General features: G+C 33.8%; 2 protein-coding genes across 2 annotated transcripts; both read left to right on the forward strand.

Moving 5' to 3' along the window:
- Positions 1-304: 304 nt before the first annotated feature.
- On the forward strand, positions 305-7,759 carry LOC149410177 (solute carrier family 2, facilitated glucose transporter member 8-like). The gene is made up of 5 exons (XM_089648961.1): positions 305-530; positions 3,075-3,185; positions 4,246-4,361; positions 6,586-6,733; positions 7,575-7,759. Exons 1-5 carry the CDS (start codon positions 419-421, stop codon positions 7,757-7,759), a joined length of 672 nt encoding a protein of 223 aa, XP_089505087.1. The 5' UTR covers positions 305-418.
- Positions 7,760-10,745: 2,986 nt separating this feature from the next.
- On the forward strand, positions 10,746-16,090 carry LOC149410178 (trehalose transporter 1-like protein). Its single transcript, XM_089649032.1, has 5 exons — positions 10,746-10,862; positions 11,539-11,756; positions 13,426-13,638; positions 14,772-14,858; positions 15,943-16,090. Exons 1-5 carry the CDS (start codon positions 10,748-10,750, stop codon positions 16,072-16,074), a joined length of 765 nt encoding a protein of 254 aa, XP_089505158.1. The 5' UTR covers positions 10,746-10,747; the 3' UTR covers positions 16,075-16,090.
- Positions 16,091-16,443: the final 353 nt, after the last annotated feature.

Consider the following 16,443-nt stretch of genomic DNA (forward strand, 5'->3'; position numbering starts at 1 on the left):
TGTTAATCTTCTAAACTCCTCTTCTTTGCCAATAACAAAATACTGCTACAATAATTAAAATCAGTTTTAAAATTTGTTTAGTTTCACTGGATTTTTTGCTTATCATTCCGGAGTAGTGAGTCCATTTTAAAGGTACTAGTTACTTTATTGATAAAGTTGTTTCAGATAGATACAAATTGATAATATTTAACATTGAACCACCCTCCTGAAGGCCTTTTCAATACTCAAACATTTAATAATACATTTTGAAATATACACAAAATCTTATGTAGATAAGAGCACTCTAGCCCAAACACTAGTTAGTAGCAATAATAATTGCTCTTGCAAAATATTATGTAGCCACATTCTCAATTAGTTAATTTTATTAATTTATTTCTCAAAATTTAATTTTTAAGTGTTGTATTAGTTCATAGTAAATATGTCGGCTACGTACATTCCAGTTGAGACGAAAGAATTGAAGAAAGAACCAGTGGAAGTTAAAATACAAACTTCTCCGCCAGTGTTTCGTCAATTTTTGGCAGCAATCACATGTGAGTTCTTTGATTGTTTACTTCCGATTCAAACAATGTTATTTTGAATTATTTTTCAAAAAACGTTTCGGTCTGGATGAAAACAAAAGGTACAATTTTTTGCCAAAACTTAATGACACACAACCACATTTTACCTAGATAGATGGACGAGTTTTTAAAAACTCGGAAGATTTAGATGAGCAAAAATTGCATTATTTATGTAGTTGTAGCTTGAAACGATTTTTTATTTTTAATTCAATTTTTTGTATGAAGATTTTCAGAAAATTTCAGTTTTCCATGCTCCGTACGGGTTTTCTGAAAATCATCATACAAAAAATCGAATTTTTGAAAAAAAAAAAAATTTCAGCTACAACATCAGTATCGTTATTTTTTTAATATTAGCACTCTAGTATACCCAAAAGTCACGAGCTACCACTGTGTTTGATTGCGATCGATGTTATTATAAATTAAAATCAACAAAACGTTTCAGTCTGGATGAAGACAAAAGGTACACAATTTTTTCAAAACATAATTACACCAAACCGAACGGTGACCGGATAAATCATCAAAATGATAATTCATCACATCTTTAAAAAGTTATATAAAGTCATGGAAAGTGATGAAACAAAAAAATATTAACTGGGTTATGTAGGTTAGGTTAGGTTTGGTTAGGTTTAAATTTTAATTTTTTTCATCGTTTTTAATGACTTTATATCACTTTTTAAATGTGTGTTGAATTGTCACTGTGTTGAGTTATCATGGAACCATTTTTATACCATCTGCACTTTTAAAACTTGTATATTTATTTTTTCTCTTTTTTATATTATTTACAACTAAATAGAAAATTATATATACCATGAATTAAGTTAATTTTTTTAAAGTTTTTGGTTATATATTTTGTTGTTATAGTAAAAATAAAAACCTTGTGTTGGCACTGTATTATGCAGTAAATCATGTAAAATATGTAAAAGCCCATCAGGCCGTTTAAATAAATTAATTAATTAATTTATAAATAATGAGATAGATTCAGCCGGTTTGAACTTATATGTTTTCAAGGTGCACTTTAAAATGACTACACCTCGAAGAGTGCAATAATATATTTTACATTAAATATTATTTAAATAATATATTTTGAATAAAGAATAAAATCTGTCAACTCATTTTGGAATAGATAATCAATAATTAACAAGATTTTACATGATGTTGTAATCAAGTAAATAGTAAATTAGGATTTACTTTTAATGAATATTTGTGACAATGACGACTAGATATAAGTAGATTGTCGACCGATCAAAAAACGATTGTAGGTTATCCTCCAAATCAGCACCTTGTAATTAAAGGGATCCATCTCTAATCCGGCACTGCTCCCAAGATAATCAACTCGAGATATGCCTACATTAAGCATTTATAATAATGACACGGCGTTATATCACGTGACGCAATGTTATTTCAAGGACAATCTCCTTTGACGGCCTCCGTGGTCGAAAGGTAATGCTCTCGACTAACATTTCGAAGGTCGAAGGTTCCAATCGCGGCGTGCGCAAGTAAATTTTATTATATTAATTTGTGTTATTTTACAATGATTCATTTAAAATAATATATAGTATACTTGCAGCATGTTCCAGAGTGGAAGATACTCTCAGTATCGCCCTGGTGGAAGAGCACCATTCAGAAATTAAACGTTGCTTGAAATGGCTTAAGTCGTGTTTGGCGACCAGGTCTGAATATCCATATACTACCCACCTTCCTCTTACCCGTCTTCTTCCCCTCCCCACTACCTTCAGCCTCCAAACGTGCCCCAATTGGGGATGCCATATTTTCGGTTGGAAGCAGTTAGTTAGCATGTATTTAAGTTTTTTTAAATCTAAGAATATAGACATTTCCTACACTTCAACTAAATAGCAAGCTGGCTTGCCATTACCTCACTGTAATATCTTATTGCCATTTAAAATAGAAACAAGGAAAGTGTGCCATGAACTATTATCAAAACCTAGCGCACAAAACGTGTCGCCAACATCGTTCACCCATGCTGCTACAAATAGCACCTATGTATAATAGTGACGCCACGTCTTTGTTTCTAGATATAAAGCTTTCATTGGCTCCCCCACATTGTTAGTCCATTTTCAGTTTGGTCGTAACTCAGCCATAGCCTCCTTTATTTCTTTTATCTACGGTTTTAACACACTCCTTGCTTCATTCACATTCATAATTCACGTTTCTCATCTGAAAAAATAGCTCTAACGTCATTCACATTTTATTCAGGTTAACTTACAATTTTCAGAGCAACGTTGTGCGTGCTTCTTTTGTCAATGTTCCAGATTCCTTACTTATATTAATATTGCTAATTTGAATTGAATTGAATTGACAGCTGCATCAACGCGTGTTCCGATATAAACTGAATCGACTAATATTTTATTGGTTAACGGCTTGCCATCACGTTTTTATGTCATCAGGATAGATGATGATGAATAATCCAAGACTTCTGAATGCGGAATGGCATAATACACCAGAAGTCATTTCACCGTGAGCATCTTAAACTTTATCCAATGTTTACGTATTTTCTAGGTAGTATACTGGCTTTATTATATGGACAAACTATTGGTTGGAGCTCAATAGCTGTTCCTCAGTTCCAAGAAGGGATTCTCGCCGGGGGACCAGTTTCTCAAATACACTTAGGTATTATTTATTGTTTCATTTTATAAATATTAAATTAGTATGTCCACTGGACATAGTTCATTGACACAATACGCATTGTCTATTTTCACTCATCTAAGTTTGACAGAATCTCACGAGAATCTGTCGGATCAGAATCTTACATGGTTTACAATTGCTTTAGGTTAAGGTATTTCCCATAAATTCAAATGTAAGGTTGTTATAAAATGGCTATCTTGTTATTTGACATTTAAAGGGCTCCCGTTTAAAGCAGATTTTAGGTCCGTTTCAGCTTCAAATTATAATAAAATATATGTGTAGCAATGCTACTAGAATATTCTGGAATGTTCGCCCATGCAAAACGCATCGTAGCTAGAACTCTCTAGATACGATACTAGCATTTGGCGCATCTATCTACACGCCCGAAGATTCTCCACGCACCGGGCGCCTATAAAAATGGGCCGCATCGAGATACTTAGTCAGTCAGTTAGTCATTAATCAGCAGTTTTACAAGTGATCAAGCTGCGAGCTCTGTGACCGCTTACTGCCTATTGAGCAGCCGGCCACATGGCTGGTCGCGCCCCGCCGTTACTCCACCGCGCCGCTTCAGGCCATGGACCTACTCACCACATCCGGGTTTGCACGGACCTTATAGGAGAGGCTACAGATTATCATGGACTCCACGGGATTACATCAGCGCCCCGGCCCCGGATATCATCCCTGGCCTGAGCTTCCCACGCGCCTAGACTCCGCGACACTTTTGCCGGTCTGCGCCTCGGCCCCGCGACATTGTCACCTGCCTGCATCTCCCGCGCATCTGCCGACCAGGACAATCATACCTTCGGCTATCCTGTTTCACACTGGAGTACCTGAAAGACTCAACGTCATCCCCAGTGCTGAACACATCCTCAAGTCGCTGTCATTGCCGCTTACACTTGGTGTCATCGTTATCTGTCCGGAGTCATCTCACAACTGTGCAACGGACTCAAAATAAACGCTGTGACATCACAACTTGCATCTTTCATTGTCTCCTTACCACATCCCCAAACACCGATAAAAGTAACTTTTAAGAATTTAATTTCAGGATGGATTGGAGGAGCACCATGTCTAGGTGCTTTGATCTCTTCGCCTTTCCATGGTTTGTTAGCTGACAAAAGAGGAAGAAAATTCGCTTCATATTTAATAGGTATAGCCTTTCTTGTAAGTAACACCACCACAGTAATTATTCTTCAGCAAAGCTTATATTAATATCATTATGCACCGCTAATAATCATAATATGTACACCTTTTCTCTCTCATTACCTTCTTCTTGTTACATTCTTTCGTTACACTTGTTTTCATGTCCTTTTTTCAATGGTCCTTCCAGAATTCAACACTTGTGAAATTATATGAAAATGAAATACTTGTATGAAATTCTTTCATTACACTTGTTTTCATGTTTTTTTTCTTTTTTTAATGGTCCTTCCATAATTCAACACTATTTAAATTATATAAAAATGAAATACTTTGTGTGCACCATCAATATAATAATCTTTACGTTTATAGCCAATGGCTTCTTCGTCAGAATAATAAAAAAATAATTTTTATTTTGGCTTTGAAACATGTAGATTATTATTGATTAGAAGTAGTGTATATAAAGTATTTCAATTCCATGTAATTAAAATTTCACCACCAAGTAATTTTGCAGCTATTTAAGAAAATAAACTATTTAAATTATTAAACCCTTAGTGTAAAATTAATATTTTTCGCGTCAAGGATTTGAACACAGAATCTTTTACTAACTAGACTGTTTGTCTAAGTCATTGAACTTTTGAGACAACCTGCAGACCTATCATAAATACTAAAATTTGCACACCACTTTTAAATACACTTTTTTTTACAATATTTGATTATTGTCATGTGTTCTCTGTGCTATAAATCTTAGGCAACACACTTTATTTAAACATAATAAATCACCCAGTAAGCACGTTCAGTGAACACCATCGTGCAATAAAAGTAATTATTTTTGATACGCAAGTTAGTAGTAGACGCGTTAAAATTATCGTAAACACATGACATGATGCGTCACTCAAGATAAATTTCTTATCTCTGTAGTACAGATAGCGTAGGTCACATCGTCATCACTATGGCCCGGTATATCGGTTTATTTAAAGCTAGGCTTGGTTGGAATGTCGAGTTTAGCGCGGCTTAGGAAATAATCTATATATAGATCGGAAGCCTAGATATCAGTAATATTACACGTGTTGTCCTTGATTTTGATAGAGAAATGTGCCTAATTTTTCTATGTAAAACCAAATTACTGTCTACATGAGTGGTATATTTGTGCTCTCTACTGGCATAGAGAGAACGAAAGCTTTTAAAATGTCAAATGTTTTACGCGGGATTAATTCACGAGTACATTTTATGATAAAGTTCTTCACTTAAAATCAGCGTGGAGCTGATTTAATTTTAAATGGTATTTCTTTGTTGGAAACAATGCAATATTCCTGAAAAAATTGACTAACAAACCGCTGAAAACACTGTAAAAACGTTGAAAAAATCCTCTTATAAAACCTTACCAGAGTATTTGTCTATTTTAGATCGATTATCAATTAATCGATTAAGAACAACCCTCATCGCTCGATGAATATAATAGTACGTACTGATAAATCAGTCAGTTGTATTTTGGTGAGATGGGAGTACATAATTACTCACGTAAACGTCATATTTGACATTTGTTACTGCTAGCACCTTGACGTCTAAAATAGGAACTATTTTATGACTTACCAAGGCTTAAAGGGCCGATTTCGCCCGCTTAAATTTGAGTGAGGAATGTGGCACATAGCTAGGATACGGACCAACTAATATTCCGGGCCTATGACACGAAATCCCAGGTAGGGATTTGGCCTCCTCGAAAAATGTATTGATCTCCACTGGCAGCGGTTCCTCGCCATGAACCTCTAGTATTCCGTCCTTCTCGTCCAGCTCCAATCCTCTTCAACACAGTTTATCCACCTCTTCTTCGGTCTGCCTCTGAGTCACTTCCATTGGGGCACCCACTTGAGTATTAAATTATGGTATGGCATTCTTTTCAGGATTCAGTCCATCGCAGTTTTTTGGAAAAGTCCACACTACTTACGGACTATAAGAAACTTCTAAAATATTTCAAATTAAAAACATTAAATGAAAATTGTGACAAAAAATACATAAATTTTATTTTCAAAATATATATAACCATGTAGAATCTTCCCTCTTGGACATAATCTTTATTAGAAGTCAAAAGGGGAGTATGTTCCAAAACTGAAGTGTTTTGATGCCATTTCAAGTTAAGGGGTGTTTTAAAGAAGAAAGTTTATGTGAGAAGTTCACGAGGAGTTTGTTCAAAGTTGTATAATAAATAGCCCATTTTAAAATAATTTTGTGAAAATGTATCTGGTTTTCGCAGCTAAACTGGGGGATTATGTCAATGACCGAGAATTTCTGGATAATACTTGTGGCCAGGTTTATTTCTGGCTTTGGAGGAGCCGGGTCTGTTACTGTTGTGTCCATTTACAATAATGAGGTTGCATCTCCAAATCTTAAAGCTTCTCTAGGTAGGTGTACTTTTTATATGTATTTTTAAAATAATATAATTATCGTTTCTAACTGATTTCGATAAGATTTGCAAGAGATTGAAATTTCTATTTTTGTAACTTTGGTGTAGTCCCATTGAATTATTATTTATTTATAATTAACGGCACAATTAATTTATACGCATGAAAGTTACTGACAAGTCAGATATGGAAGAAAGAAAAAAAAGTAAAAAACAAAAAAGATTACACAAGAAGAAACAAGAACAAAAAGACTTTCCTCGTCAAAATATATACTGCTAAAATGTATAATCAGTACAAATTTATATTTCTATAGAGGCATATAAAATACATAAGCCAACACTGCTTACGAGTTACCAGTGGTGGGTAATCTATTTATAACAGAATTATAGCCTGCAACCATAGTATGATTGTTACAATAATGCATACTAGGGAACCTTGAATGGAAGGAACATGAACATTATTATTTTTTCAACTGAATTTTTTGGTACAGGACCATTTCTATAAACTAAGGGCATTTTGAGACCGGTTCATTTGCGTATACAAGGAATTCTTAAAATTTAGGTAGAGGGATAAAAAAAACACTTCGGGTTGGTTGCAAGAAATTAACTTTTTAAGATACATGGCTAAAGCCAATTCAAGCAACGTATCGATTATAAACGCTGGACATTTCTCCAGAGTAAAACTGACGGGATCTACCAGGCTGTTACTAATAAACTGCACATCACTGACTAAATTTAGGCCTGTTTTATGTAAATTTCTAGTGATTACGCAAAAATCTACCTAGAAGAAGAATTGAGTAAGAAATATTGATTTTATTTTTTAAACTTGTCTGTTTTTTCAGGGGGTCTGATGGTGATGGGATTTACTGTGGGAATCTTAAGCGCCTATATCCTGGGGGCTTTGTTACCCTACTATACCTGTATCAATATATATCTGATCTGTTGCATCATCTTCTTCCCCTCCTGGTGGTTTATGCCGGAGTCACCTGCTTATCTTGTACTCAACGAAAGAGACGAGGTTAGATGATTATTGTATTCAGTTATCTCTTTTTATGTGATTATCGATTGTATGTCAACTTCTAGGAGTCATTTAATCCATGGCGTCTGTCAAGACTACTCTTTTTTAATATTTTTTCAGATTTTTGTTAAAAAAATTATGTGGTGATTTTTGCCAAATACTTATTTCATAAAAGTCATCCAACAATCCAAAAGAGATCTGATGTTACAAGATCCGTCGGAAAAGTAAAAACCATAAGGATTAAAACAAATAAATAAAAATATTCAAACATATTTACACTTAACATATCAAAGACAAAATTCACAGCATACAGTATAAATAGCACGGGACAGACAAAAAACAACACAAACACCATAAAAATACACGAATGTTTAAACACCAACATCTGCGATTGCCCACCTGTAGAAAAAACAGAACAAATAAAGTATCTTGGAATCGTAATTGCCCATAACTTTAGATGGATACCTCACATCAACAAATCACAAATAAACTTCTCAAAACAATACACATTTTCCCAAACATATATAAAATAAAACAATTGAAAACGATATATTTTGCACTTGGCCAATCAATAATAGAATATGGAATTATTGCTTGGGGAGGAGCAACAAACTCGGCTATCAATTACATAGAAACCGCACAGAAAACGATCTTAAAGGTAATACTAAAAAAACATAGACTAACTGATACAGACCAAATATTCAACAGCTGTGACGTACTAGATATACGCCAATTATACTTTAAAACACCACTAAACTACATATTTGACAAAAAAAAATTTCAACATACACAAAATAACACTAACAGACCAGTTAGACAAGCGTACAAAGAAAACTTAAAAACTCCGACAGTAAATTCAAGCTTTGGACAAAGACACTACCAATACCATGCTATAAAAGCTTTCAACAGTGTAAAACTTGAAATTAAAATTGAGGAAAATAAAAATAAATTCACACACAAAATTAAAAAATGGATTAAAGAACAAAAAAGACAATATTACCAAAATGTCATAGCATAAAATAAATATAAAACCTACACGTAACACACAAAACCAATATAAACACACATCACTCACAAACACACAAGATTATATTTTAAATGTATTATTTTCTCTTTTAATGTATTATGTAGATTATATTTTCATATTATAAAATGAAGGCCTTAGCACGAGCAAGTCACCCAGTGAGGCAAACATTACTGGAAAACTTTGAAATGTAAAAAATATTGTACCAATTAAAAAAATCAAAACTTAAAAACTAATATTTGAGTATAAATAATGTAGTTATCGTAGTTCAAATAATGATCAAAGCTTTCATTTTTCAAAGCCCGCCAAAACGATCTAAATTTGACGATGTACGCGTGACGTCATAGACGCTTTGGTTGTTTCGGTTAACAGTATGGTCATTCCCACGCGGGTCGTTATGAAATACCAAAAATAAATAATTAAAAGATTTTTTTTTTAAATAACACTTTATAAATAAAATATTATTTATTTATTTAAACGCCATAAAATGGCTTTTACAATAGAGTGATACATTGGATAATAAGCATACAGTGGTACACAGTAGAATATTAGTAATAAATTACAGAACAAGTAATGTGTACACAAAAATATTATTGCAAGTGATACAGATGTTAATAGAAGTACAGTGAGAAAATACGTAATTAAAATAAATGTCTACTAGTGTAATAATAGTTGAATGAATACTAGGTTTGTATAAGACCTGACATAAATCGAGGTATGAGGTGTTTATGATAATGAATAGTAATTAATATAAAATAAATTCTATTAAGGCATAGTATGTTATAATAACAGAGAATATTATATTTGAACAGATATAAAAAAGTGACTTGTTAACATGTATAATCTAGCGAAATATTATAATAGACACAGACATAGGAATTAATAGACGAGAAGATAAAGGCGAGGGGTAAAATCAACTGTTGAAGAACGAAGGGAGTGAAGATGACTGTGATTCGTCAATAAATCAATCTGACAGTAAATAGGCATCTCGCATTATAATATCACCATTTACTTCTTAAAAGTAAAATCTGCTTTGAATGAATAGACATTTTTACATGGGAGCGCAAATTACTCGCCACGTTATGAACAAATTTGCAAAGTCCAAATTCGGCAAAGTAAGGCAGCTTCTATATTCAGAGTCGTAGTTAGTTTCAGAGTATTTAGTTAAGACACTTTTATAAATGTTCATAATTTACTTCCCAGCAACCAACCAGCTTTGTGTTTCGCGTCCAGACGTTTCTCGATGTGATAGTAACAACTGATTCATATTATAAGATGTGAATATGCTTAAAATAAAATAAAATAATGCTTATATATGGAATGTAATACGACAATTGGGTTTATTCTCTTTTTTCGCATCTATTTTTACCAGTTTTCATAGTACAAGTAAACATTTTGCCGTGTTATTTCGTAAAATGAACCGATGATGCCTCGACCATAGTTCGCACAAGAATGATGACGTCACGTTTTCAAATATCACTTGAGGCCGTACGCGAGCCCAGCCGGCTCAATGGAACCGGTATGGGGAGTGGGGATAATACGCTTTTAATCACTTAGGGCAGGTCTACCTAATACTCATATGTCTATGATAATAGAGTAATTAGTAGTGAGTTTATCGTTACCTTCAAAATTAATTCTACTTGGAATAGCTGGACAAGTATCGCAAGCCTAATTCAGGGCTGTCAGCGATTCTATCAAACTTTTCAATTAGAAATTATATTTTTTAATAAAATAATACATATGATAGCTAACACCATAATATATCAAGAGTAAATAGTTAAGATATAGTAAAATAAGAATATTATCATGCCTAACATTGATTATTGTGATTGAGGTGTGAATTATAGCCTTCTAATTACTATATTCCGTGCAGTTAAATACATCTACTACTTCTGAGAAAACATTGCTAACTGCATGCTATCTAGGTATAAGGGAGAGTTTAAATGACATTGGTTATCTTATTTCAGAAAGCAATGGTGGTACTGAAGTGGCTTCTCGGGAAAAGGGGGACCCACGCCAGAGATGCTATTCAAAGAATTAAAAGGGAGCAAGCAGGTGCTGTGAAACCAGCATCTTTAAAACAATTCTGTAAGATTTATTAAAATATTTATTTTATCATCGCTTCGATGGCTTGGGCATGTTGAACATAGAAAGGAAAATTTATAACAAGAAAGTCAATGTGGAAGAGGTCTGAGACATTTGAGAAAAACATGTTAAAAATCTGAATGGTAATTTGATATTGTTTCTAAAATAGTAGCGGCCAAAAACATGAAAAAAAAGTTGTTGAAGGTGATATTGTTAATTCTGAATTTGCAATGTGAGATCGTCAAATATGATTTAATGTTCTGGTTCATGTATATTGTGAAATATACCTAGAACTGTTAACCATTGTTAAAAATAAAACAATTACTATCGTACATTGTGATCATAAGCATTATAATAATTAGTAAGTATTTTAATATAAGATATATACTATTAAGTAAATATTATGTATTACGCATCAAGATATCAAGTTGAGATTTAAATATATTATTATAAGCAAATAAATAGGAAAAGTGAGAGATTTCTTACTATCAAACTGATTGATCAGTTTTGTAGGATTTAAGTAAGATAAAATAGTGTACAAAAAAAACACATTAAAAAATAAAAAAGTACATCACAATAAAAAAATTAAAAAAAATTAAAAATAAATGTTTCGTTGAGATTTGTTAGTAGTATCTTCATCTTCAACGATAATTTTAATTGTTTTCATTTTGTCTTTTAGTCAAAAGCTCCGCAGCGAGGAAAGGCCTAATATACGGTATGGCCTTGTTCTCAATACAGACATTCAGCGGAGTGTTTGCAGTCCTGTCCTACGCCAGCGGGATTATCAGCAGGTCCGGAGCTGATATCTCTCCTTTCTCAGCATCCCTTCTGTACGGAGGGCTGATGGTCGCAGGCAGCTTGCTCCCTCCCCTCATTGCTGACAGATTGCCGAGGAGGGTAAGAATTTAAGATTAACGCCAGATTACAAACCGCCGTCGAATCGTTTACACCAAAACACATTCAGATGAAACAAAACCCTAAATAAAGCCAGAATCTAATACGACGTAAGTGCAAAAGCCGCGCACAATAATTTGCGACGCTCGGCCCTGGTGTATTCGACAGACCTGGGGTTGAATTTGCGATATCTCATATCATATTATCTACAAAAAAAGTCGGTATCTTTCCGACATAAGTGATGAAGTCGTGTAAAAGCAATATTCGGCGTGCGGTCTGGCATAATGGACAGACCTACAGTCGACTTTGCCCTAGCACGCCTAGAAAATCGATCTTTCCGTGGGGTTTATTTGCATTATTTCTCAAGAAATTTTTACTGAAATCTCAAATGTTTCTAGAGGGATCCCTCGGGAAATTACTAACTCAGCATTTAAAATAATAAACACTGATGCTTACGCCTAATTTTTTAGTTGAAAAACGTTTTATAAAATTTTCAAACCTTTTTACATAAAATATTGTAATAGTAAGGTCTTGTTTTTATAAATCTAAAAAATAAATAACTTACATCTGTAAAGATCGAAACATTTGAGATTTTAGTAAAACGTTCATTAGAAATAATTAATATCTGTTTTATTTTTTACTCGTGCTCCGTTACAATCGTTCAAAAAGAAGACAAATAAAAAACAAATGCAGCATCTAATTCGCCAATTATCCGAGCTCTTCATGCTCTAAATAATATTTGTCTAAACTCTAACATTGATATTTTTTCAGATTCACTGCCCAAATTTAAACGTGGCATCATGTCAATAATTTAAACTGTTCAATGTGCATACATACAGACACACAAACACTCACACATACATTACACACACACACACCTATATACTACACACGTCACCGGGTAATTAAAGAATAAACATACCACTTAGTAGACATTACAAGGAAACATATCATAGGTACCTACCCAAAATGAAGTATCTTATCCCTCCCTCATACATTTTTCCTTCCCTGAACTTCTCTTTCTTCAAAAGACCCTCCACATAGCTTGCCCAAAGATTACATAGGCCTCGAGGGAAATAATTTTCCTCGGGGCCTTGTGCGTGGGGTTAACGTATAAGAAATAATAATAAATAAGCTTATAAAGAAAAGCTCGTTTAAAAAATTGTAGCTACTTAAGCTTTGAAGAAACACCGAGATTTTTTATTTTATTTTTATGAGCTTAAAACTTAAAGCGTTCAAGGGGTTATATTATATAATTCAGAATCGATCGTTTTGCATTTTGTCTGTCTACAAATTTGTTTGTACGGTCGGTTTCCGTTTCAGTATGGTGGCCATTTTAATAGTTAATTAAGATTATTTTTTAAATGTGAAATCGTAATGTTTATTTGGACTTTCTTATTTGATTTTTTTAAATATTATGATGGGTACTGTAATACCTACTTGCCTGAAAAAATTTGAAAAAAATAATTGTCACTGAGATATTGACGTTTCTTTGGACACATTGTAAATTCCTTATTTGAATTTTTTTAAATGTCACATTAAATATAATTTCGTTGATAATTAACAACGTAGGTAATAATATATTTACTTACAAATCTTATGATTTCAGAGGAAATTTTGGTTTTTATTGTTCACAGAACTACTAGTTATGTATCTTTATTTGTTTGATTAGCTTCTCCTCGCAATATCCTGCACTCTCCTTTCCACCGGGATGGCCATGCTGGGAACGTTCCAGTACCTCCGGACAAAGGGAATGGATACATCAGCACCAGGATCCTTCTTGGGATGGATCCCGATCATCATCCTTTCTGCCACCGTCTTCTCTCATTTCATAGGACTTGGCTCCGTCACGTACGTCACTGTGATGGAGCTGTTCTCTGATGAGGTGAGTTCTGAATTTACACAGGGTGTATCAGCATGTATCATTTTAACCAACCATTGGTCCATGTTCGGTGCTAAAATGTAGATATCATTTTGTTACACTTACAGTTGGGTACTGCCTAGCAGGGTTTCTCGCTCGATCGATAAAACCTTATATTAAAACGATATTGACAAAATTCGTCATCTATGAACATTTAGCGATATTTGCGAGCACGGTCAGAGTATGATTCCGACAGTCGGTAGACAAAGCCTTTGCTTTTAGCGCGGCCTCCAAGGTTTTGAGTTAACTGTCAATATACACAACAAAACGACTGCCTTTTTAACGAATAGAGGTGAATTAACGAAGCTCTTAGATTTGAAATCATATAAAAGATTCATGGACTCAATTCATTCATCTAAGACGCGATTAATTCATTCCGTTCCAGCTTGCAGAGTTCCAATAAAATTAATAATTCAATTCGAAATCGTCAATTTATTTATTTTTTTAATATTTACGTAGCCGTTTGACGTTTAGGAATGTCAAACCATAAACTATGTACACACTATGTATAACATGCTGCGTCTACACGCTCAAGCAGCTCGGCACAAGACGCCGTAGATATACCACCAAGACGCTCATTCAAATTGTATATTTCAGTCAAACATCGAGCAAGAATTACTTGAGTCTTTTTCTTATCGAATATCGAACAAAAAAAATTGAGCGATAATGTATGTATCATGTCAATATCTGTATCTGTTCGGCTATAAACAGCGCTACCGTGCTAGGGAATTTGGTATAAGATAGTCGAAAATTGAGCCTATCGATTTCGATCTTGTTAAGTTTGATAACTTGATATAACAAATTGATATTGGATCGTGCTAGACCCCCAGGTCATGTAATACGCACTCCGTCTCGTTCCAGCAGCACGGTAACAAGCGATACGTCAAAAGTGTGATCAGTGACAATGTAACGTGTTTTTGTAATAAGTGTGCATTGTAGATAATTTTATTTTTTCTGGTTTACATTGCAATGTGGTTCAATAACGGTCACTAACGCTATTATTTATCTTTGCCTTCACAAGGCAAAGTGTTCATTTATACTAAGGATACTATGCAAATGGTCCTTTGTAATTCTAACGTGTGTTTATTTCCTTGCAGACCCGCGGAGTTGCAGGGTCCTTAATAGCCATAGTGATCTGGGGAACCTCGTTCATCTTACTACAGTTCTTCCACATGGCAGTTGAGGTAACATCAATATTCAATATCCACCTTCCTTCTTTAATATAACCTGTGAACTCTGATGGCAAATTGTTTTACAGAATTCGAACAATTCATCAAATTTCAATGTTCATTTTCAAGTTCTGTAAAGGTTCTGTGTTATCACATCGTTTTTAACCAGATGTTGCACATAACTAAAATAATAACAGAACTCGATTAAGACTTTCTCATAACTTGATTTTGAACTTTGAAATTATAACATTTCATCAAACTTTTAAGTAAAAATTCAAGTTCTTAGAAAGTCCCATTCAAATTATATTAAAGAACTGTGAAGCAACCGGCCGATGAAATAATGAATTTTGACTCAAATTTGATGAATTGTATAAATTCTGTGGAACGACCCGTCCTTTTCATACAGGTTTGACGATAAAATTTCATTAAGGCGATGCACTACGTAGTAATGCAAAATCATGTGTTTTTGGTTTGAAAATTTAGTCGCCTAGAAATGTTTCAGATGCTTTAATTAAATACTGCGAGTAGAATACATCTTGGCCTTTCAAATAATCGAGTATTTTATAAGCCCAGAGTCTTTTTATAAGCCCAGAAAAAAATAATGTATAGGCCTATGAAAACTGCTTTTAAGTTCAAAATCTCCTACTTACGAACCCATTTTCGGTTATAATTTTATTGTATAGTGTGGCAAATTAAGTTATTTATAAAATGATCGGAAAAAAAATAAATATTTATGCCTGAACATCCACAAAATAAAATAAAAGGCACTTTTTTGCCATGTTTTTTTCTTGCATAAATCAAAACAGGCGGATGGTGTTAAGCGGGAATTTAAACCTTATCGCCATCTACGTAAGGGTTGTTATTGATAGCGGCTAAATTTAAAATATTATACGACGTAGTGCATGGCCTTAATTGCTTATCTCATTATTTTGACAGTTTAACAATTGACCGAAAAAATGGCACAATAAATTTTTCCCCTTTTTTCAATTCTTTCAAAGTATACTCTTTAACGTTTTTTAATAATTTAACGATTTCTTTGATATGAAATAAAATTAATCAAATCTCTTTCAAAATTAATATTGTTTTTTTTGTGTTCCAGGGTTTTGGAGATCACGTGGTATTCTTCTTTTTCTCATCCGTTTGCGCGTTTGGTCTTTTCTTCACGTACGCCATTCTTCCAGAAACTCGCGGGAAAAGTGCGGCGGAGATGGCAGCCATCTTGACAAAATAATCACTGACGCATTCTAATGGAAGACAAAATAATAATGGCGCTTTATTAATGTTCTATTCGATGTATTCTCAATATTTATATGCATGATCTTTGTTTCTGATTAACTAAAATCTTCATTGAAGCTTAAGTATTTTATTTTTAAAACCTCGAAGAGAGAAGTAGAAAAACAAGTTGACATTATCATTATAATACAGTCAAGTATATAGGTATGCGCGCATTACAGCCTGGAAACTTGAACGAGAACACGCCGGACTTCCAGAACTTCTAGAACTGTCGGGATCGCTCTACAAGGCGCGCGGCTCGATCTGAAAGTAGCATGCCCAATAAGTATACAGTGGACGTAACAACAGATGTTAACCAGTTATTCCT

The sequence above is a fragment of the Hesperophylax consimilis genome, chromosome 28 (genome assembly GCF_061612785.1).
Source record: "Hesperophylax consimilis isolate HC1 chromosome 28, BYU_Hcon_1.0, whole genome shotgun sequence".
Classification (NCBI taxonomy): Eukaryota; Metazoa; Arthropoda; class Insecta; order Trichoptera; family Limnephilidae; genus Hesperophylax; species Hesperophylax consimilis.